The sequence below is a fragment of the Cetorhinus maximus genome, chromosome 14 (genome assembly GCF_964194155.1).
Source record: "Cetorhinus maximus chromosome 14, sCetMax3.hap1.1, whole genome shotgun sequence".
NCBI lineage: Eukaryota > Metazoa > Chordata > Chondrichthyes > Lamniformes > Cetorhinidae > Cetorhinus > Cetorhinus maximus.
In genome coordinates this window covers 103,487,853-103,512,871 of record NC_135892.1, presented here as the reverse complement: position 1 = coordinate 103,512,871, position 25,019 = coordinate 103,487,853, and the positions used below count along the sequence as shown (strand labels likewise).

The 25,019-nt window shown below is 39.8% G+C and overlaps 1 protein-coding gene across 1 annotated transcript in view; it reads right to left on the bottom strand.

Moving 5' to 3' along the window:
* ahctf1 (AT hook containing transcription factor 1) overlaps positions 1 to 25,019 on the bottom strand; it is a 107,079-nt gene that overhangs the window by 14,412 nt on the left and 67,648 nt on the right. The window contains exons 25-33 of the mRNA XM_078557373.1: positions 22,135 to 22,285; positions 20,758 to 20,865; positions 12,576 to 12,771; positions 12,026 to 12,223; positions 9,910 to 10,423; positions 9,388 to 9,511; positions 6,512 to 6,621; positions 6,303 to 6,404; positions 1,917 to 2,098 (exon numbers count right to left, since the gene is read on the bottom strand). Coding sequence (XP_078413499.1) covers positions 1,917 to 2,098; positions 6,303 to 6,404; positions 6,512 to 6,621; positions 9,388 to 9,511; positions 9,910 to 10,423; positions 12,026 to 12,223; positions 12,576 to 12,771; positions 20,758 to 20,865; positions 22,135 to 22,285 — 1,685 coding nt within the window. The remainder of the gene's footprint in view (positions 1 to 1,916; positions 2,099 to 6,302; positions 6,405 to 6,511; positions 6,622 to 9,387; positions 9,512 to 9,909; positions 10,424 to 12,025; positions 12,224 to 12,575; positions 12,772 to 20,757; positions 20,866 to 22,134; positions 22,286 to 25,019) is intronic.

Below are 25,019 nucleotides of genomic sequence, written 5' to 3'. Positions count from 1 at the left end.
GGGTTGATCCCCTGGCTTGATGGTAATGGTAGAGCGGGGGATATGCCAGGCCATGAGGTTACAGATTATGTTTGAGTACAGTTCTGCTGCTGCTGCTGATGGCCGACAGTGCCTTGTGGATGCCCAGTCTTGAGTTGCTAGATCTGTTTGAAATCTGGTAGTGCCAGACAACATGACAGAGGTTATTCTCAATGTGAAGGCGGGACTTTGTCTCCACAACGACTGTGCGGTGGTCATTCCTACAGGTACTGTCATGGTCAGTTGCATCTGCAGCAGGCAGGTTGGCGAGGATGGGGTCAAGTATGTTTTTCCCTCTTGTTGGGTCCGTCACCACCAACCGCAGACCCAGTCTAGCAGCTATGTCATTTAGGACTTGGCCAGCTCGGTCAGTAGTGCTGCTACCGAGCCACTCTTGGTGATGGGCATTGAAGTCTCCGCCCAGAGTACCTTCTGTGCCCTTGCCGCCCTCAGTGATTCCTCCAAGTAGTGTTCAACATGGAGGAGCACTGATTCATCAGCTGAGTGAGGGTGGCACGTGGTTATCAGCAGGAGGTTTCCTTGCCCGTGTTTGACCTGATGCCATGAGACTTCATGGGGTCCGGAGTCGATGTTGAGGACTCCCAGAGCAACTCCCTCCCGACTGTATACCACTATGCCGCCACCTCTGCTAGGCCTGACCTGCTGGTGGGACAGGACATACAAATAATGTCCCAGACACCTGGTATGATTCCATGAGGATGACTATGTCAAACTGTTGATTGACTAGTCTGTGAGGCAGCTCTTCCAATTTTGGCACTAGCCCCCAGATGTTAGTAAGGAGGACTTTGCAGGGTCAACAGGGCTGAGACTGCAGTTGTCGTTTCCGGTGCCTAGATTGATGCCGGGTGGTCCGTCCGGTTTCATTTCTTTTTTGACTTTATAGCGGTTTGTTACAACTGAGTAGCTTGCGAGGCCATTTCAGAGGACATTTTAAGAGTCAACCACATTGCTGTTGGTCTGGAGTCACGTGTAGGCCAGATGGGGTAAGGATGACAGATTTTCTTCCCTAAAGGACATTAGTGAACCAGATGGGTTTTTACAACAATCGACAATGGTTCGATGGTCATCATTAGACTTTTTAATTCCAGATTTTTATTGAATTCAAATTCCACCATCAGCCAGATTCAAACCTGGGTCCCCAGAGCATTGCCCTGGGTCTCTGGATTACTAAACAAAAACAGAATTACCTGGAAAAACTCAGCAGGTCTGGCAGCATCGGCGGAGAAGAAAAGAGTTGACGTTTCGAGTCCTCATGACCCTTGTTTTTATCTCTGGATTACTAGTCCAGCGACAATACCACTACGCCATCACCTCCAACAGTAAGAGAAATCCAAGGGTAGAACAAAAGTCTATCCATTGACCAATCCTAGAGAGCCAGGAAGGGAACAGTGGCATCCATATTGCAGTGTTTCCTGTTTCTACTTTACATGAATGACACAGGTTCAAAAAAATCAGTGACAAATTGGAGCCAATACCAAACTAGGGGGGTAGTTGATTTGGAGGAGATAGTGCAGGTAGTACAAATGACTTAGGCAAAATATACTACACAAAATGAGTAGTTTGTATGTCTATTTGGGCTAATCAAGGTTCCAGACTACCATCAGGTATTCAATTACATTTCCCATCAAACTTGCGCAGTTGGCCATTATATCAGACTGAGACAATAAGGAATTGGAGATGTGACATTACGACATTTCATGCCTTGAAAGAGATGGAAAGATGCATACGTGGTTACCAAGAGGTCTTCTTTTCTAATTTGGAGGCAACCTTTTCCTCTGTATGAAGATGATGAATAAAATGAGGAACAGCCTGTGTATAATCGTACATACTGTAATATTCAAAGAATACATAAAAATAGTCTGATTATAGATGTTTACCTGAGTGCTAAGCTGAGTGTTTACAGGAAGCAAAACTGTAAGTGGTTCATCCAGTGTACACACAGCATCATCATCCACTATTTCAACATCATTTTCCTCATTTCTTAATAACACAGGCTCATTTTCTTCACTTCTTGACTGTGTATCAGGAATGCCCTCATCATCAACTACAATTACCACAGCTGGAAAAGAAAAAGTGTAATATTTGAGAAACACTACCCATTTTGCTGTTTAAACACAAAGTAAACAAAACTAAATATTTAATAACTACCGTAGCTTTGCAAAGGGATATTAAATGTTAATGATTGTTTAGCTGGCCTGTACATTTATGTAGCGTGAGATTCAACAGGTTCAATGCTGATGAGGTCTTTTCCTCCCACCTCACCTCAAATTAAAATTTATTGCTCCTTCAATAATATGTGGCTGTCAAAAACGGCACTATAGAAAACATTTATTTTTGCCACCTTTAAAACATTATGTGGATCAATCATTCAATTTCCAAATTAAGAATGGTTACACTTAAGAACAATAAAATTAATGCAAAAAGCATCCTTTTTTTCCCTTATTCTTTCATGGGAAGTGAGCATTACTTGCAAGGCCAGCATTTGCTGCCCGCCCTTAATTGCCCTTGAACCGAGTGGCTTGCCAGGCCTTTTCAGAGGGCAGTTAAGAGTCAACCACATCGCTGTGGGCGTGGAGTCACATTTAGGCCAGACCAGGTAACGATGGCAAATTTCCTTCCCTAAAGGGCATTAGTGAACCAGATAGGTTTTTATGACAATTGATGATAGCTTCATGGTCACCATTATTGAGACTAGCTTTCAATTCCAGATTTTTATTATGATATTAATATTAGGATACAATGGCCAAATTGAAAGAATGCAGCCTCTGGGTGGAATGTAACTCAGACCTTGGTGACCAAGTCTCAGATTTTTCCCTTCCTTCATATGGGAAAGTAGCCAGCGCTTCTCCAGTTGAAATCAGGAACTGTATAAAAAATTACATTAACATGTTCTACATCTCCGTTGGTCTCAATAGGAAGAGGAATAGGCCATTGTGAGCCTGTTCTACCATTCATTTAGAGCATGGCTGATCTGTGTCTTAACTCCATTCACTCATCTTGGTTCTGTAATCCTTAATATTCGTGCGTAACAAAAACCTATCAGTCTCAGCATTGACATTTTCAATTGACCTGATCAACAACATTTTGGGGGAAAACAGTTCCAGATTTCTACTATCCTGCATGTGAAGGAGTGCTTCCTGGCATCATTGTTGAACAGCCTAGCTCTAATTTTAACTTTGGCATTAAAGAAACCAGAGTTTCTTTGTCTACCAGATCAACTCCTTAGATCATCTTAAACATCTCAATTGGATCACCCCCACAGATCTTTTATATTGAAGGGAATACAATCCTATGCAAACTATTCTCATAATGCAACCCTTTTAGGAGCAGTATAATTTTGTGAAGCTACACTGCAGTCCCTCCCCAAGGTCAATATATCCTTCTTAAGGTGCAGTGTCCAGACTGAAAGAGGTATCCTAGATGTGAGTCTAGCCATAGCTCTGTACAATGACATACTTTGCAATAGATGGATAGAAGTTACGTACACATTATAACCTGAACTTCACATTCAATTATAGCAATTAAAAACAACAGCTCACAATAGATAAATGCCAGCAGGCACTGTAGAACAAGAACTTGATTTTGATTTTTGATCAGTCGCGTGTTGAACAAGCACAGAAATCGATCACCATACTTAAGAGTTTCCAAATGAAAGTACCGAAAAATTGACAAAGGTAAGAGTTCCTATTTGAACAATTTGAAGTGTGCATTTTCTTTCTGTAAAGGTCATATTCCACTTATCCAAATCTAGAGAATTTAACTATAATTCTGCAATGCATTTCTTGCTGCATGTCCACCCATGACCACTTTACCCCTTAGGGCACTACTATGCATATATTTTCACTGGTTAAATTAGTGGCAAGTAGTAGTGTTGAACTTGGGGGTGGGCAGAAATGCAAAAAAGAGTATGGAAAAACTAAAATAGGCCTTTAAAGACATTGTTTGCAAGTTTTCCTGATATTGCTGGAGACTTTACAGCATTATCTAACCTGTTACCTGATCATCCAATATTGCAGGTCAGGTAGAAAACCCTGGATTTGCAAATTGCCTATTATAATGTCCTAAGCTGCAGTCCTGGCACTGCATTTAGCATATCCAAAGAGCACAGACTGCAGCAGCGACTTTTATGGTTGGTCAATGTTAGTTATAGATGGAAATTCAGTTCTCACCAGATCATTATGGAAATTATATGCTTGTGCTTGCAGTCATTGACATCTAGCATGATAAAAACTCTTAACCCACAAATTCAGTTGGTTGGTTTATTTATATAAGGGATCTGCATCTGAAACCTAACTAGCAAAATAGCTGTTGGATGCCTAAGTACAACCCCTTTGGATACTTGAGAAAGCACTGTAACCTTGTCTGGATGGACATCACTCCAGAGGTCGGGAGCATGTTTTACCAAAGATATCTGGTGAAGGTCACAGGCAACTTGGCAGCAACAAAGTGATAAACTGACTAAGTAGTACAATGATTAGGATAATCCCCTTTTAGCACAGGGGCTAAAGTTCAAATCTCAAATAATTTTATATTCGTGCTTTTTTTTTACATCAAATTCTAGGAAACTATCAGTGAATCAGTTCCTGTATTTGCACTACTAAATCTGACTCTTGTACCCTGGCGAAAGAACAGCAGACCCATGAAAAACAGCTCACAACTCTGCTGTCAGACTGGGGATGCAGCGTAAATGTCTGAAGCCAAATATGGATACCATTCTCTTAGTATCTTAACAACTCTCTCCTGACTGAAAAGGACCCTCTACATGAAATGAGTTTGCAAAGTTTTCAGCCAATCCCAACGACACACAAGCTCACAGTGCAGAATCACATGTATTTAAATGCAAAACTTCAATTACATTTGTTAAATTTAAGGGTGGCTGGTGCAGGAAATTGTAAAAGTAAACACTTGCCCAGGGCAAACCACTCTTCTGAATTCTGAACAAGTTGATGCAACAGAAGAAACGGATTCCAGATTCTAAATTTGGCCATCCTTTACCTGCCCTGGGGATGAGGGGATTGTTTGTGTTGGGGAAAACATTCCTCATTTGGATGAGTGTGAAAAATCTTTGATAAAAAGGTAACACCCCGTTTTTTAGTAAGGAAGGTGAGGTACTAACACTATTTCCACTGCAACAGAGAAGGTTACGAGATTTAAATTGAGGTTTTTAAAATCATGAAGGGTGTCAAGTGTGTGAATATCAAACGACTATTTTCTCTGGATGGGGAGTCAACATCTAGATCATCAATTTAAGATAGTAAGTAAGAGTGAGGAAAGAGATTGGAAGAAATTTCTTTATGCAGAGGGTTACTGGGCAATTCAATGCTTTACACAAGAAGTGGCTGAGGCAGATAGTATTACATCTTTCAGAAAAGATTAGATCAACCTTTGAAGGAGACAACAATAGGATTTAGGAGTTAGTTTTGATTTGCTCAAACAATAAGCTGGCACGGACAGGATGGGTCATTTGGCCTCCTCTTGTGCCATAAATGGCTTATGTTGGTGCTTTAAACTCTCTCTCTTAGTATCTGAACAAAAGTGGTGGTGTACAGGCATCTATTTGATTCTACATCATGGGTGGGGGAACCTATGGCCCGTGGCTCAATTTTATCCAGCCCGCAGCAAGATTTCTAAAACTATAGACCAATGGCAGCAGCGTCTTCAAAATAGCATTTATTATCGTTACTATAATATTTAATATAATATTCAAATTCAGCCATTGCATTAAAATAGCGGGTGAGTTGAACGTTTCTATATTCTCTCTAAAAAAAATACTAAATTAAGTTGATTTTTGTGTGTGTGACCTGCGACTAATTTTGCCTATGTGTTAAAGGCCTGAGATAAGAAAAGGGTTCCCCACCCCTGTTCTGTATAAACAATTACACTCTCCCCATATACACATACACACCTGCCAGAGATTTGTTAAGTTCTTTTTATCCTTCTTGTGATTAGTATGCACATAACAATACGAGAAGAAACAAAATGGACCAGTGTAGGAAGCTTATCAACATATTAATCACCTATGTAACAATTACTGCATTTCAGAATAATTCATTGTAGATGAAGTGCTTTGAAGTGACTCAGAAATGTAATAAAGTGCTATCTAAAAGCAAGTTTTTCTTCCAAGTTAACATAAACCATGGTCTCCCAAGGAGGTGTGTGTAGAATCTACATATGTATAACTACACAATATTGGTGTACAAATAAGCTCAATGACAGCAAATCGGGCTGTTCCTTTTATTAGACGGACAGTCATCTTTACACACATTTTTGTTCAGAAGGTTTCTTGCTGACTTGGATTTCAGAGCAAAAGTCCCTCCAGTTGTTTTCAAATGTTCCTTGGCAAACAAACCTGTTGACTGTAGATGCTGCATTGAAAAAAATTCAAAATAAAAGCTCACCTGCAATAGTAAGCTAGTTTTATTCAAACTTAAGGTGGTAATTTTACACAAGTAATAAAATGAATTGCACATACATTCAGCCTCTGCAGTGACTGGATGCTTCTCACTCTGGAACAATCCATCCTTTTCCTGTGATACATGTGGCAGCTGTTGTTCCTCAGGCATTTCTGGATGCAAATCTTCTCTGCATAGATAAACAAAACAAAGGCAAACATCGAATTACCAGCACAGAACCAGACTATTTGGCCTAACTTGTCTATGCCATTGTTTTTATGCTCCATATGAGCATCCTGCCACCCTATTTCATCTACCCCCATCAGTAGATCCTTCTAGTCCTTTCTCCCTCTTGTACTTATCTGGTTTCCCTTAAATGCATCTATTTTATTTGCCTCAACTATTACATGTTGTAATGTATTGTGTGTTCTAATCGCTCCTGGTAAAGAAGCTTTTCCTTAATTCCCCACTGGATTTATTGGCGACAATATTTTACTTATGGATCTGAGCTTTGGACTCCCCCATAAGCAGAAACATCTTGGCTATGTCTCCCCTATTGAACACTGTTCATCATTTTAAAGTCACTCCTCAGCATTTGAACAGTGCCATTAACAGAATTAATGCTGAAAACTGTATCCACAATCCATCATACTTCTGATCTAAAGACCGTAGACCCCAACAGATATCATCCAGACTGTAATGTTTTAGAGAAAATTAGGAATGGGATTTCCTCCTTTTCCCCTCCTCCCATTGGCATCAAACACTCAAGTCACTGAATGGCTCAATTCAGAAATCCTTCCAGGCTAAAAGCATCCCTTAATATTTCAATAAAGAGCTGCTTTTCCCAGATCAGCTGTTGCTTAAGGTCTCACTGAATGAGATAGTCATACTAATTTCAAATTATTGGACTTTATGTAGCAGATACTCTTGTCTACTAGGGAGTGAGTTAGGAGTATCTGAAATTTTTAATTATTGAGATTCTTACACAGTTTCATTTTATTCACCTGAGCTGAATTTATATCCTACTTCCATCAGAATCTGGATAACTACTCCATTATTGGATAATATGTTGGAAAAAATAAGATGCAAATCACCAAGTCAGGTTTTACAAAATCATATATGCTATGAACACTACAGGGAGGTGCTGCTTCATAGCAACATGTGGTTAACCAGGTAGGCATCTCTGTTTCAGAAGGTGTTTATTAGTTATGTGCAAACCATAAGAACATGGAAACGTAAAAGGAGCAGTAGGCCATACAGCCTCTCAAGCTTGCTCCATCATCCAATAAGATCATGGCTAATCTTCTAAGTAAGCTACACCATCCCACACTATCCCTATATTGTTAATTCCCTTAGTATCCAAAAATCTTTCAATCTCTGACTTGAATGTCCTCAAAAACCTAGTATCCACAGCTCTCTGGGTAAAGAACTCCAAAGTTCACAACCCTCAAGTGAAGAAATACCTCCCCTCAATCCTAAATGGACGGCCCCTTATTCTGAACCCCTAGTTCTAGACTCCCCAGCCAGGAGAAGAAACTTTCCAGCAACTACCATTAAGACCCTTAAGAGTTGTATATGTTTCATTAAGATCATCTCATTCTTCTAAAGAGAATATAGGCGTAGTTTCCTCAATCTCTTCTCATAGAACAATCCCCTTATCCCAGGAATCAGTCTGGTGAATTTAGTCAATCGTGGAATGACCTGACCTTTACCACAAATGTTGTTCACAGTTCACTTCAAAGCATAAACTTTGCTTATCCATTCTGGTATATTCTACTGTGCTAATTCATCTGCATATCTCAGCTTGACTCTGGAGGTTAAACAATCCAATTTACAGTCGAACTCATAGGCCATTCGTCAACTTGTTTATCCTGACCCAAAGATCATATTCCTTTAGCTTTGTCATGGACCAGCACGTGGGTTAGTCATCAGCTCCCAGGCCTTGCTAAAAGGTCACATTCATTCTAGTTTTTTTTGAAGTGTTAGCAGTTTAAACTTATAACCACAGCTTGACCAAGCCTAGGTAATCCCATGATGCATCCTGCTATGCCTCTTCAAAGGTATATGGGGAAAAGGATAAAGTTAGGCTTCAGGTCAGCCATGATCCAGTGTCCCATTCCCCTATTGCGGACTTGCCATTCATTCTTATGTAGTTGGTTTTGTTCAGATTTAAGATCCTAGTTTTGGACTTAACTAAGTCATTCTCAAACTCAATTTAAAATTCTATCAGTTTAGGACTGCTCTTCCCAAGAGGCTCGTTCTACAGGCTAATCTACAAGATTATTAACTAACCTTGTCTCATCACAATACTAGATCCAGAACAGCATGTTCCCTAGTTGGTCCCTTGACATACTGAACCTGAAAACTCTTGAATGCATTCCAGGAATTCCACACTATTTCTGCAAATTTGTTTGCCTCAGTCTATATGAGGATTAAAGTTCCCATTACTACTCTATCACCCTCATTACTTGCACTATAATTTGCAAATGATGGAGGTTTCCTGAAAGTAAAACAGAGCTGTAACTGATAATTTTATACTCTTCTTCCAATCTGCCCCCAATACCATCATTCTTTATAACCTTAAGACCACTGCTGCCTCACACAACACTTCAAGAGGGGGCATACAATCTGCTCTCAGGCCCTGGACCGACGATGCATCATGGGTGTGCAAGGCTGGTAGAAAATGTTCATTCACAGGTGAAAACCACTTTCTAAACCTGTTAATTTGTGCTGTAAAAGTGGCATGGTAATCTAAGAAAAATATTTACCAAATGTTTAGAAACACTGATTTAACCATTATGCCAAGGCAGAACAAAACTATTTGAAAAATAAAAATCTGGAGAAATGGCAAACACCTAACTCATTTAGTGCAACAATTTGAGCAAATATTGTGGAATGTAGAAGCATATAGAAAATGCTGACAGAGAAAGTAAAGGGGAAAATATTCCAGGCTTACCCCTCATTAGCAGGTTCGAGGTTAAATTTCGACAGTGTTGTTTCTTCATTATTTGAGGTGGTGAATGCTGTTGTAATATTTTCTGATGGTGACATACTTCCTTTCTTGGCACCAACGTCCAATCCTAACAACAGAAAGTATCATCCGGTTACTGGCTTTGTTTGACAAACAAAATCAGTTGAAATTAAAGCTACCTCAATTCTAAAATGAAGGATTTCATAGAACACTGCAATTCTCTGATTAATACTAAGGATAGTCAACCAGTGCACACAACAACATCTGCAAAGTTAATCAGCAAGAACAGTAAAAAGAAAAGCCCAAACATATTGCTCCTTACCAACCTTTATATGGCCTAAGAGGATACTAGTAACTCCCAAGTTATGAAGTCTTCTAGTCATTTGGCAGACCATTATGCGGCCCTATTTTAAACTGCGTTATATAGTCTGCATGCGTGGCTGACTTAACTGCCCAATTAATGTCTAAAATAAAAAAAATAAATCTATTAAGTTTAGCAAAACGTACCTTCTTCATATTCAGAAGTTTGCTCAATATCTGACTCAACAAACAGATTTTCATTTGCAGGCACATCCTCATTTTCTATTTGTGGCACTTCCACTTCTTGGTCACTTGTAGCACCCTCCTCCACAATATGTTTCTCCACACAAGGAGGACCACCAGTTAAGATTTTCTCTCCATTACTTAGAAGGAATGCATCTGCAGAAACCGCTTTGCCCATTTCTTTGGAAGTGTCCCCTCTATCCAGAGACTCAGCAGCATCCACATATTCTTCCATGGACCACTCTTCTGTTCTTCCTGAACTATCAATGTCGTCTTTTGGGACTTGAATTCGGTCATCATCCATGTCAGTACCAGAAAGATCAACCATCTCCACTTGCTCAGACAGGACTTCATTGTCTGGGGTTAGCTCACCTGCAGCCTGGTTCTCTGTAGTTGAAGGCCATGATTCAATAGATGGTGTTCGTGGAATCTGTTTGGATGATGAAGGCAGTAGTTGTAATTCATCAGCAGCTGAAACCTTAAATTGAGAGAGATATTTGCAATCAACCATAAAATAACAGGTTAATCAATAATCTGCAAACCTGTGAATTCTGGGGTTACAGACAGCCACGGGTTAAAAATTCTATTCTTCTTGTTTTGCATATTATTAAAGGCTATATGCAGCTACTTCACCTATAAATGACCAAATTGCTTTACAATTTGCAAAGGAGAATAAAAGACTTTAGCAAGCACCTCTTTAAAGAGTCTCATGGAGAATTTCATCAAGTTATACTTTTGTGCACCAATAAGACCACATCTAACAGGCATTTCAGTAGAAATCTCAATAAGATTAGTTAGGATTACATTCTTGTCCCAAACAAAAGACAGTTCTAGGGGAGATAAGCATGTAAAGAAGACATGGAACATGGGCAAAGGACATGTGAAGTATTGTGAAACATGCTAATCATGGTTTAATTCATGGTGACTTCAATGAATTCAATATAATGTTGGATGATGAAGATCATGTCACAATGATTGATTTTCCACAGATGGTATCTACGTCTCCCCTAAATGCTGAATGGTATTTTAACAGAGATGTAAAATGTATTCGTTATTACTCCTGCAATCTGCCCAAGAGTATAGTATTCCACCAATTCACTTCTCTTGAAGTTCAAACTTAACTGTGCGTTCACCTTTTTCTAGTCTAAGCTTGATGTATGTCCCTGTCTCACAGCTTGTGCTAATACTGAATAAGACTCTGGGATCCAGTTGAGCTACTTCCTGTAAGAATTAAAAATCATTCAATAAAATCAGCTCGAAGCTGTCTCCCCCACCTACTGCAAATGTTCCAAATTCTGCAATTTCCCTCTATAACACAAATACCAAAATCTCATTGTATCAGATTTATGCCCCACCTTTTCATTCCCTTCATGATTATAATGTCACTCTTTTGATAAAGTGCTCAGAAATGGACAGGATACTCAAGGTGGGAAGAGATCAATCCATCACTTCTTGGATCACTTACTTGGACATGTTCTAATACTTGAGCTATACGCCCGTTACCACCTTCATCACTGCTGCACATTATGCTAAAGGTTAAAGGGTATTTGTGTTTCAAAAAACAGAATTTTTTTTTTTAAAATCCATAGGAAATTCTGAGAAATCTACCATGAAGCTTTATGACGGCTTGCTAACTCCCACAACCAAACTAAGATGATAACTTCTAAATGAGGTTTATTGATGCTATTTGAGAATCCGTCTTAGCACTAATGACATGACAAAGCCGCAAAACATTTGTCTTTTGCTTTTCAAAAATTTAGAAAAATAAATTAGATAAATGCTCATGATTTGACTGTATTGATGAAATCCATGGAGTAATCCTGAATTCAAGAACTTGCACAGAATGTTCCCTGACTTTATCCGGTCATGAATACCTTCAATTGAACAGAGAAGTGTCATGAAACGCAGATATCCTGCTTTATAGATTTTTATGCATTAATATTTTTAGTTTAGAATTCAAAAGCTCGAGAAGACAGATGGCTAACTGCTAACATCTTGGCCATTAGCTAAGAGGTTTATTTATAACCCCCTTTAATAAACACTTAAATGCTTGCCTAATCCAAAGCTACAAAATACATACCCCATTAGTCCAACGAATAGTTGGTTTCTCCTTCATAAAAGAGATTTTGGTCTCTTTAGTACGAAGTGGAGGAGTTGAAGACCTACTCGGTGAAGCACATGGTGACGTCAAGGGCGTGGGACGAAGGTTGGATCTCAAGATAGACTGAGGAGTAAAATTAGCAAAGGTGGTCTCCGAAGATGTAAATGCTCTTGCCCTCTAAACAGAATAAAACAATATTTTTCATTTACTGGTATATACTAAGTTTGATGACTGTGCCTTTCCCATTAAAAATAGTTAAGGCCAGATACATGGGGTAACTAGAAGGCCACTCACCATAGCAATACAAAGCACATACAATGCGGTTATACTATCTAATAACCAGTTCAAATAGATTTGCCTTAAACAGGTGGATGAAAAATTGTGTTTTTCCTATATGACATTATATATTCCCATGATAGGGGTGTAACACTGACTACAGTATAGTTCCTTTGCTTAGGAATTATTTAATGAAGTTTCATAAAATGTAACATGCTCAATCTAAAAACATGCATAGAAACTAATTGCATACCTTCATCACAGGAGGCGTTTGCAAAAGTTTTAGCTCCGATGCCTTAGAAATGCCTCCAAGATAGCTAGTACTGATGGTGTATGGTTGCAACGGATTGGTTGTCATCCAGGAGGGACTAGCCTTACTTTGTGTACACGGAGTAGTCTCTACTTTCAAGGGCGAGTGGGTCTCCAGCTGCCGTACAGAATCCAATATTCTAATCAAAGAAAAAAAACTGTTGGAAATGCACTCTCTCTACAAAAGCCTCACTCTTTTTCAAAAGTTTAATTTCTTCATTTCTTCACATTGCCACACATGATGCAGGGTGCCCTCAGTGCAAAGATGGAGCAGCCTCTCCAAAAAGTCATTCCTACCAATACTGTCATGGACAGAGGTATCTGGGACAGGTAGAAAGCGGTGGATTAATTAGGTTTTCCCACTTGTATTGGTTCCCTCTTACTAACTGCTTGAAACCCAGTCTGGCAGCTATGTCCTTTGGGACTTGACCTGCTCGATCAGTAGGGTGTTACCGAGTCATGCTTGGTGATGGATACTGAAGTCTCCCAACCAGGGCACAGATTGTACCCTCAGCCCAAATGGTGTTCAACATGGAACAGTCCCAATTCATTTACTGAAAGAGTAGGTGGTATCAGCAGGTTTCCTTGTCCGTGTTTGACCTCATGCCACAAGAATTCAGAGCCTGGGGTCAATGTTGAGGGTTCCCAGGAACACTGCCTCTCAACTGTACTCCATTGAGCCGCCGTCACCTCTTGTGGGTCTGCCCTGTAGGTGGAACAGGCATGGTGATAGAGTTGTCGAGATGTTGACTGGCAGATATGATTCTAAGGGGATGGTGGCATAGTAGTAATGTCACTGGGTTAGTAAACCAGAGGCTCAGGCTAATGTTCTGGGGACATTAGCCTGAGCCTCTGGAGGTGTCAGCTGTGGCTCAGTTCATAGCACCCTCGCCTTTGAATCAGAGGGCTGTGGGTTCATGTCCCACTCCCGGAAACCAAGAACTGTGATTGTACTCGAAAGAGTTGCAATCTGTGACTGTTGATAACTCGAAAGAGTTTCTGGGGACACTGGCTCAAATCCCACCATGGCAGCTGGTGGAATTTAAATTCAATTCATTACATTTAATTAATTAAAAATATCCAGAATTGATAGCTTGAAATTATCATCAATTGTTGTAAAAATCCATCTGATTCACGAACATCCTTTAGGGAAGAAAATCCGCCATCATTACCTGGTCTGGCTTACGTGAGACTCCAAGTCCACAGCAATGTAGTTGACACTTAACTGCTCTCAAAGGCAATCAAGGATGGGCAACGAATGCTGGACTTGCCAGGGGCGCCCACAGACCATGAAAGAATAAAAAAATGTTCTAAATAGGAATATAACGCTTGACGAGACTGTGGGACAGGTCTCTTAGAGAATCATTTGAAAGAGATGCAGTGGCACTGAATTTGTTTGAGAGAGCTAACCACTCTATTATTTAATTTGCAGTTGTCAAGAAACAATACTTAAGCAGATCAAATATGATTACAGTTCACAGGTTATAATAATATTAGTATTTATGTTTAACTTGTAAATGTTAAAGTAAGATGTAAGCTTCATCATCAAGATATAAACTTCCTACTATATGAGCAAAGGGCATTGTGAAATTTGAGTACCAGTTGTTTAGTTAAAACCAAGCAGTGTTTGTCTTTCTAACAAGTCAAAACATCCTCTCATCACAGAGGTCAGACCAAATTAATATTCTGTATATAATACATACACTGTCCCAAAAGGTTTCAATGACTTGGGTAGGATGAAATATATATTCTGGAAATAAACAGTTAAAGCTTCCTTTGTGCTCGGTATGACTTCAGCTGGTGGCATTTTCACTGATTCTCATCAACTTCCATTTTAATAGGTTTCATTAGTCCTACACTCAGTCAATTGTTGCCTTGATGTCACTCTTCATCTGTAGAATTCACTATTTTTTGTCCATATGACGAATCGTCCACTTGGCACTTCTAGCAGATGATGGTTGGGAATGCTTCCATCTTGTCTTTTCACTTGTATACTCTTTCTCCAGGTACACAGGTTGCTGCTCTGGCCTGCGGTTCTACTTCCCATGGTCTGATGGTAATGCCAGAGTGAGGGATATGCAGGACCATAAGGTTACAGATTATGGTAGAATACAACTGCTATTGCCCCTCAGCACCTCATGGATGCCCAGTTTTGAGTTATCAGACCTGATCTTAATTTCTTTGCGTTGCCACACATGATGCAGGGTGCTCTCAGTGCGAAGATGGAGCTTTGTCTCCAAAAGACTGAGTGGTGGTCATTCCTACCAATATTGTTATGGATAGAGTCATCTGTGACTGATAGAATGGGGAGGATGAGGTTAATTAGTTTTTTCCTCTTGTATTGGTTCCCTTTCACCAACTGCTGCAAGCCCAATCTGGCAGCTATGTCCTTCGGGACTCAGCCAGCTCTTATCAGTAGGGTGCTACAGAGTAATTTTTGGTGATGGATGCTGAAGTCTCCCAACCAGAGTACAGTTTGTGCCCTCAGTCTAAATGGTGTTCATCATGGAGTAGTACTGATTCATCTACTGAAAAAGTAGGTGGTTATCAGCAGGTTTCCTTGCCCATGTTTGACCGCATACCACGAGAATTCAGAGTGTGGGGTCGATGTTGAGGATTCCTAGGAATACTGCCTCCTGACTGCATTTCATTGAGCCGCCACCTCTTGTGAGTCTGCCCTGTAGGCGGGACAGGCATAGTGATAGGGGAGTCCGAGATGTTGGCTGGCGGAAATGATTCTAGAGGGATGGTAGCACAATGGCTGGTAAACCAGAGGCTCAGGATAGTGCTCTGGGGACACAGGTTCAAATCCTACCATAGTGTCTGGTGGAATTTAAACTCAATTAATTAATTTTAAAAACCTGGAATTGAAAGACTGCCTCAATAATGGTGACCATTAATCTATTATCGATAGTCCGAAAACCCACTTATTCACTAACGTCCTTTATGGAAGGAAATCTGCCACCCTTATCTAGTGTGGCCTATATGAGACTCCAGACCCACTGCAATGTGGTTTAATTGTTCTCAAGGGCAATTGTGGATGGGCAACAAATGTTGCCCCTGCCATTGACACCCACATCGCATGAATGAAAAAAAAATTCTAAGCATGAATATGCCAGGCTTGATGAGACTGTGGGACAGCTCTCCCAATTTTGGCTCAAATCCCTAGATTATAGTGAGGAGGACTTTGCAAGGTTGACTGGGCTGGGTGTGTTATTGTCCTATCGAAATCTGATACCTAGAACAAAACCTGAATGGTCTACACAGTTTTACTTTCTTTGTAGTGGTCTGATATAACTAAGTGGGTTGCTAGGCCATTTCAGAGGGCAGTGAAGAGAGTACCACATTGCTGTAGGTCTGGAGTCACACATGGGCCAAACCACATAAGGATGACAGGTTTTCTTCCCTAAAAGACATTAGTGAATCAGTTATGTTTATACAACAATCCAGTAACTTCAGAATCACCATTCCTGAGACTAGCTTTTTATTCAATTGATTTCTTATTGTAACTCAATTCAAACTATCAAGTGGCATTTGCACTCGCATCTCTGGCCTCTGGCTTACTATTCAAGTACTACCATAGCCAGGCGTGATAAAGGGAATTTCACATTGCCTCTGCCTCTGGTCTCTGTGACTGACCTGAAGTGCTTATGAAGAAAGTTTGATTTCCTAGCATTAATATCTTGCACTCTACCGAGTGCAAAATAGTCCAAATTTTACAGTTGTACAACGGCAAAACTGTCAGCATCACCATCATTATTGAGAAGCTGATAGCAACTGCTGGCATTTGCCCATGCACAATTGAAAATGGAAATTCCAAGGATGTTGTCAGTGATTCCCTCACCTCCGCAGGGTGTGCTGATTTGAAGTCCTCACAGATAGAAATCAATTAGAAATCTCAAAATTGTGAATTCCCACTTTTTACACTATTATTCTCGATGTGAGAGCCCTTGAAAAAGCTACATCTTGTTGAATGAGGTGTAGTGAATTTTTAATAAAATACCACATCATAATTACTGCTGAGCAACCTCTCTGTCCCTGGAAAGCTGATTTTATATTTGTAGGAACAGCAGAGAGTCATTTAACTCCTTGAGCCTGTTTGCCCTTAAATGAGATCATGGCTGATCTGTGGCCTTACAGATTTTGCCTCACATACCTTAGTACCTTCGGATTATAAAATTCTATTGATCTCAGATGTAAAATTTACAATTGACTTAGCATCATTTGGCATTGGAAAGAGTTCCAAACTTCTATCACTCTGTTTCTTAATTTAATTCCTGAAAGGTCTAGTTCTAATTTTGTATTATTCAGGCTAGTCCTAGACTCCCGAATTAGCAGAAATAGTTTCTCTCCACCTATTCTATCTTTCCCCTTATATCTTGAAAACTTAAATCAAATCACCCCTTAACCTTCTAAACGTCAGAGAAAATAACCCTAATTTGTGCAATCTCCTCAGTCTGGGTATCATTCTTGTAAAACTACACTGCATTCCCAGTATATCCTCCCTTTGGTGCGGCACCCAGATTTGCTTACATTACTTCAGGTATGGTCAGACCAAGCTTTGTACAGCTGAAGCATGACTACTACCCCCTTGTTTTCTAGTCCCCTGGATATAATGGGGTGCATTCCATTAGGCTTTTTGATTATTTTCTGTACCCGTTCATGATATTTTAATAATCTATGAACTTGGTCACCCAGGTGTCTTTGGGCCTCCACTGTTCCTAGCTTTTCACCATTTAGAAGTATCCTGTTCTAACCTTTTTAGGTCCAAAGTGGCTGACCTCACATTTGCCTACACTGAAATCTATTTGCCACAGTTTTGTTCATTCACTTAATCTATCTATATCTCTTTGTAGTATCAAGCTTCCATGTACGCTGCTTACAATGTCATTTGTCTTTGTGTCGTCAGCATATTTGATATCCGGCTTTCAATCCAAGGCATTAATAAATACAGTGAACAGTTGACACTCCAACACAGATTCTTGCAGAACTCCACTAGTCACATCCTGCCTATTAGAGTACCAGCCAATTATCCCTACTCTGTCTCCTGACACTCAGCCAATTTCCTAACCAGGTCAATAATTCTTTTTCATGTGTTTTAACTTTACCTAACAGTCTCACATGAGGGACTTTATCAAATGCTTTCTGAACGTAATGTAAATAAAGTTCATAGACATTCCCCTATTCATTAATTGGTTCCACAAACAGATGTGTCAGGCATGACCTACTCTTTACAAATCCATTCTGGCTCTCTCTGATCAGTTGAATATATTCAAGGTAATTATAGGCTTCAGCAATTTCCTGAGAACAGATGTCAGGCTAACTAGTTTATATAATTCCTTGGTTTCTCTCTGCTACCTTCCTTAAATAACAGAGCGATATGTGTAATTTCCCACTCTAAAAGGAACAGTTATCAAATCAAAAAATCAACTTTGGAAGATTATAGTTAGAGCATCTGCAATGTTCTCACTTACATCCTTTAAAACCCTGCAATGAAATCCATCTGTTCCTGGGATTTTGTCATGCTTTAGTGTCATAACTTTCTTTATTACTGTTATTTTTGTTTACATTCTGGGGAAATCCTGTCACTGTTTTAAGATTGATTTCCTTGCAATTTTCAGCATACTGATCTCTTCCTCTACTGTAAGTACTAACAAATTGTTCATCATACCTGCCAATTTTTTATTTTCATTGACAATATCCCTGCATTAGATTTCAAGGGCTCCACATTGCTCCTGACTACTCTCTTTTTCCTAATATAAACATTTTTTGCATTGATTTCAACTTCCCTTGCAAGTTTCTTTCCATACTCCCTTTTTATGCTTTGTTACTCTTTCCTGTTCTTTGCATCTTTCCCATGTGCCAGGATCTGTTTTTTTTGCATTTTATAAACATTTTTTGCATTGATTTCAACTTCCTTTGCAAGTTTCTTTCCATACTCCCTTTTTATGCTTTGTTACTCTTTCCTGTTCTTTGCATCTTTCCCATGTGCCAGGATCTGTTTTTTTTTGCATTTTATATACCTTTTCTTTTAATTTTACATTGTCCATGGTTGTCTTTTTTGACAAGCTGGACTCTTGCCCCTTAGGGGTATAAACTGGTTCTGCATCACAAATTCTCTTTTGAACACCATGTACTAATCTTCTGTCATTTTACACATTACCACATTTGCCCAGTTTACTGTGGACCATTTCGGTCCCATCCCATTGAAGTTACCCTTACCTAAATCTATCTGTTTTGTGCTTCTCCCTTTCGAACACTGCATTGAAGTCTATCGTATTATGATTGCTATTAGATAAATGATTATGTAATAGACTATTAAAGTAAATCTGGTTCATTACTCGTTACCCGATCGAATATGACATTGTTTGTTAGTTTGTGCATAAAATGCTACAAAAGAACATTCCCATGCACATTCAAGAAACTCACTACTATTCTTGCATGTGCTAGTCTGCTTGCCCCAATCGATATGAGTGTTAAAATCCCCCATTAAGACTACTCTGCCTTTGTTACATGCTTGTCTAATCTCTGCACTTATACTATCTATAAACATCACAGCTGCTTATACACACCTTCCACTACAGTCGTAAATTCTTTTCTATTTCTTAATTCTGCCCATAAAGTCTCCTCTGCCTGTTTACCTCTTGCACCACTGAAGTGACTTCATCCTTAAGGCTATTCCTCCCCTATACCATTTTCCCTGTATTTCCTGTAGGCCTTATAATATATTTAGTTTCCAGTCCTAACCGTCTTGCAGCCATGTCTCAGTAATGGCTACCATGTCATACCCTCCCAAGATGAATTTGAGCCTTCAATTCATTCTATTTGTTCCTTATACTTTATTCATTTTTATAAAGCATACTTATTTGGGCCTCATACTCCTATCTGTCCTACTGTTCTAACATTTCACTAACAATTTTTATTTCTCTCTCCTCATTTAATTTCTTTACATCTTTTAGTTTTCTCTTTACCTGTGATGCCATAGGCACAATTTCTGATTGTTACTCTGCTCTCGCATTTTATTTGGTTTTGTACCATTATCTGCACTACCCTTTACACTGGGGCCCTCCCTCAACCCCATAGTTTAAGTCCCTTTGGCCACCTTATTTATCTTTCCGCTAGGACCATGGTCCCAATCCTAACAGCACAGTTAATTTCTGTCCCAATACTGGTGCCAGTGCCCCATTAACCCCTGTTTTTCAGACCACTCATTTAGCCGCATGTTCATCTCCCTAATCTGCTTATCGCTGTGGCAATTTGCACATCTCCCTAACAGCACTGTGGGTATACCTACACCACATGGACTGCAGCAGCTCACCACCACCTTCTCAAGGGCAATTAAGGATGGGCAATAAATGCTGGCCTAGCCAGCAATGCCCATTTCCACGAATGAATAAAAAAGTCAAATTTCTCCATTCCATGATAAAAATTCCAATTTTCTTTTTGAAAGTTTATGATATTTTGGTTTATACTTTAATTCCACATGTATGTCCCAAACTTTATTTCACTAACTGTAACATTATAAGTGAATGATAAAATGTGCTTGTTAATTCCTGGTTTGTGGTCTGTGGAAATTCTTCAATGTGATTGGATACTTGGCTTACCTGATGATATCACGGTTGCTGATTGCTGGAGATTGCCTACAGCTGGTGCCAGAATGAAATTAATGTTGAGATAAGATAATTCATCTTTAATTCATTGCCACAGAAGGCTGTGGAGGCCAGGTCATTGAGTGTATTTAAGACCGAGATAGATAGGTTCTTGATTGGTCAGGGGATCAAAGGTTACGGGGAGAAGGCGGGAGAATGGGGTTGAGAAACTTATTAGCCATGATTGAATGGCGGAGCAGACTCGATGGGCTGAATGGCCTAATTTCTGCTCCTATGTCTTATGGTCTTAAGAGAAATCTGCACCACACAGCTTGCTAGATATTTATGGGTAGCCTTACTGGAGGTCACTGTGTTGACTGCAAGATCCAAGTTAATAACTACAGATGTCTGTGGATGACTATGAATCCGCATAAGGAGCAACATTCCAAATAAAGGGAAAGAATGCACAAGAATAATAAAGAAAGAGTGCATGTGAGACAGAGTGCAAACAAATTTATTAAATAAAGCAATGTCTACCTGGAAAGTCTTCTAGATTGTCTGTTGATTGGTGTCCCAACAAAAGCATTCGACACTTCAGTAGATTTGACAGCTGGATTAACTAAAGGTGGTTCACTATTCCCAGGGCTGAAGTTTTGTTTTTAAAAAAGAAAAGTGTTTTAGTATAAAGATCAAGATGGACATGTTTTTCTTATTTTACAAATTTATTTCCATCTCTTTTTTGATGTGCACATGCAGGTTATGGCGAAAAGACTATACTGCAGTAAAAGTTACCAAGCAGCCAGAATGAACTTAGCAAAATTTCTGGATAGAAAACAAAAAAACTTGCTTCAACATTTTCCATATCCAGGTTTAACATTCTACAAAAAGGGTGACCTAAAATTCTGCTTATTAAACATACAAGATCTCTGTCTGATGCTTAACTGGTAGCATCCAAGCCCTCTGCCTTATGAGAGCAAACTATACTTTTCAGAAAACAATCCTGCGTTTAAAGACAGCAGTGTGGTTTTTCCCTTCACTCACTTTTCACTGGCAACTTCCAAAGCACAAGAATCACCTACAGCAATCTTTAAGGCTGACTCACTTTCTTTCCATCCACTTCTCGTGTACTAGAGCGATTCATACCCTTCCCCGTGGCAATGAATATTTGAATTTTGCCAATTCTTTGAAGACAGTTGCTTCTTGTTTCTTGCAAACCCTATGACAGATATACCACTATTTACTGTCTTTAACTGGTCCACTCTTGGTTCTTTATCAGTTGATGATATGGTTATTTCACCTTAACCTTAAATGCAACTCCCAAATCCCTTCCATTGCTAAAGTTACAATTAAGAAGCTTGACTGCCCCTTTCTGTACCAAAGCTAGTTTTCCCTTCAATTGCTCTTAATTGGTTTTAAATGACAAGACTGATCAAAGCTTCAATATGTTAGAACATCTGGGCAGGCAAACACCTCTCATTACTGGAAGAGCTGATGGGTGATTGCTCTCTCATCTCCAGCCTTAAAACCTTTTCTTCTATGTCACAACTTTCTTTGTTTTAATTCATCAATACTGCAGTAGTTATTCATTTCATTCCTGTTAAATTAGAAATTAGCCATCTCACAAATAATTCCACTTCACTATGCCAAAATCAAGACTCATTGCACCATTTGTTGTTTGAGCTAATCTTTTACCATCTCAAAACTACAGGCATCTTAATTCACTCAGTCTCACCTTTATCTTTTGATTTACAAGCCTTTAAAACCCAAGTTTGGCAACAAAATACTACTTTTTACTCAACTCATCAATTGTTTTGACGCTGCATGGCACAGACTTACAGAAGGAAACCAGCCTCAGCCATTTTCTGGACACAGCCAAGTAGGCAAAACCATCACTGCAGTGCTAGAATTCCTTACCTATTGTGAGGAGATAGAGCCGCTTCTTGTTCATTTTTTAGCCAGACTTCGTTAACCTTTGAAAGTACTGAGTTGATGAATGTTGCACGAGTAACCACGCTTCCCGAAGTTGTCCGTCTCGCCACAGTAGATAATGGTTTGGGCCGCGTAACTGTTTGCAAAAAATCCTCGAGCTTAAGTAGATTCAACATAGCAAATCACTATTTAACAGTCATTAACAAAGCAAATGGAATGATGGACCAAATAGCAGAAGTTGAAAGAAGTCATGCTCAAATTACATGATACTTCAGTCAAATTACTGTATCCAGTAGTTGTCAACACAACACATCAGACAATCAAGCACTAGGTGTAGTTGATACAATTATGAGGTTTAAGATTGTTATGTTTTGGGACTATATCCTTAATTTATGGTAAACTAAATGGGGTCATGTGACCTGTTCTAAAGTCTGACAGGGCAGGGTGGATGGTTTGACTGCTAAAGGTTAAATGAAGGCCTAGATTGTTTTACTAGGAAAAAAGGTGCAAGGTATTTGTGCTTGTAGACAATGGTGAAAGCTGCTGTGATGCTGGTGGACAGACTGCGAGACTCCAAGTCCCAGAAAAATGTTGAGGATATCGGGTTGTAAACAGTTATGCTTTAAACTGTCCATTTACTTCCAAGATGAAAGAGTTGGGCTCTTGAGGATAGATAATCAGCACTTCTACCTGGATACAAGGCCAATGTGATTTACAATGCCTTGGTGATGAGCTTTGATGAGTCTGCCAGGCCCTGAGAGCAAGCAAGAGAGAGAGCGAGAGAGACAGCGAGAGAGAGAGAACGAGAGAGAGAGTTTAATCACGTTTTTTTCTTTATTCATTCGTGGGATGTGGGCTTCACTGGCTCAGCCAGCATTTATTGCCCAACCCTAGTTGCCCTCGAGGAGGTAGTGGTGAGCTGCCTTCTTGGACCGCTGCAGTCTCTGTGGTGTAGGTACATCCAGTGCTGTTAGCGAGGGAGCTCCAGGATTTTGACCCAGTGACAGTGAAGGAACAGCGATATATTTCCATGTCAGGATGCTGAGTGGCTTGGAGGGGAACTTCCAGGTGGTGGTGTTCCCACGTGTCTGCTGCCCTTGTCCTTCCAGATGGTTGCGGTCGTGGGTTTGGAAGGTGCTGTCTGAGGAGCCTTGGTGAGTTCCTGCAGCGCATCTTGTAGATCGGTAATGGAGAGAGTGAATGGTTTTTTTTGGATGGGATGCCAATCAAGCGGCCTGCTTTGTCTTGGATAGTGATTTTAGTGATTCAGTGATTTTAGTATTTTGTCCCAGTAAACGTCTTAAAGGGTGAAATCTTGCTGTGACATCCTTTCAGCTATTACCTGGAAGTTTAAATTTCTTTCGAAAGTTATGCATCTCTATGGAAATCATAACGTACCTCAGAGAAGAACCTTAAAGCCAAGTTCTCTGATATTAGGGATTGAGTTACAGGAAAGGTCAGAAATACTTGGGCTTTTCAGTCTTGAAAACAGACAACAAAGCATTGACCTCAGACAGATATACAAGATAACAACCAGTACAGTAAAAAAAAAATCCACAATATTATTTCAAATTAAACTAGGCCAACAGAAAGGAGTATTGGCTCAATTTAATAAAAAGCCACGGGTTCCGTGGCAACAAGCAGTTCTGTACATGGAGACATAATATGGATTTAAAGTCCAGGAAGGAAACAAGGAACATTAGCATTGCTTAAAAAATGAATTAAAATTGTAACAGCAGAAAATTAACAGCATAAGAAATAGGAGCACGAGTAGGTCAATAAGATCATGGATAACCTTAACTCCAATTTTTCACAAAATCCACATATGCCTTCCTCCTCATGTCCAAAAATCTCTCTCAGCATTGAATACACCTAACGACTAAGCATCCAGGGTCCTCAGGGGTAAAGAATTCCAATGATTCACAACCCTCTGAAGAAATTCCTTCTCATCTCAGGTCTTTATTGACTGACCTCTTATCCTGAAACTATGCCCACTGGGTTCTAGACTCTCCAGCCAGGGGAAACAACCTCTCAGCATCAAGCATACCAAGCCCCCTCAAAATCTCTGAACTTTCAATGATATCACCCTTCATTCTTCTAAAATCCAGAGAGTATAAGACCAATCTACTCAAACTCTCATCATATGACATATAAACATAGAAAATAGGAGGTCATTCAGCCCTTAGAGCCCGCTCTGCCATTCAATATGATCATGACTGATCCTCTATCTCAACGCCATACTCCCACTCTCTCCCTATACCCCTTAACGCTTTTAGCACCTAGAAATCTATTTCCTCTTAAATATATTCAGTGACTTGGCCTCCACAGCCCTTGGTGGTAGAGTATTCCACAGGTTCATCATCCACTGAGTGAAAAAGTTTTTCCTCATCACAGTCCTAAATGGCCTACCCTGTATCCAGAGACTGTGACCCCTTGTTCTAGAATGCCCCAGCCAGAGGAAACATCATCCCTGCATCCAGTCTGTCCAGACCTTCAGAATTTTATACGTTTCAATGAGGTCCCCTCCCATTCTTCTAAACTCCAGTGAACACAGGCCTAGATAAACCTCTCAATCCAGCAATCAATCTAGTGAACATTCACTGTATTGCCTCCAAGTTTTTCTTTCCACAGATAAGGAGACCAAGACTGTGCAAAGTACTACAGGTGTCATCTCGCCAAAGCCCTGTACACAACTGTAGCAAGATTTCCTTGCTCTTGTACTCTAGCTCCGTTGTAATAAAGGCCAACATGTCATTTTCCTTCCTAACTGCTCGCTGTGCTTTCATGCTAACTTTGTGTTCTTTAAAGGGCACCAAAACCTCCCTGAACATCAACATTTAAAAATTTCTCTCTATTTAAAAAATACTCTG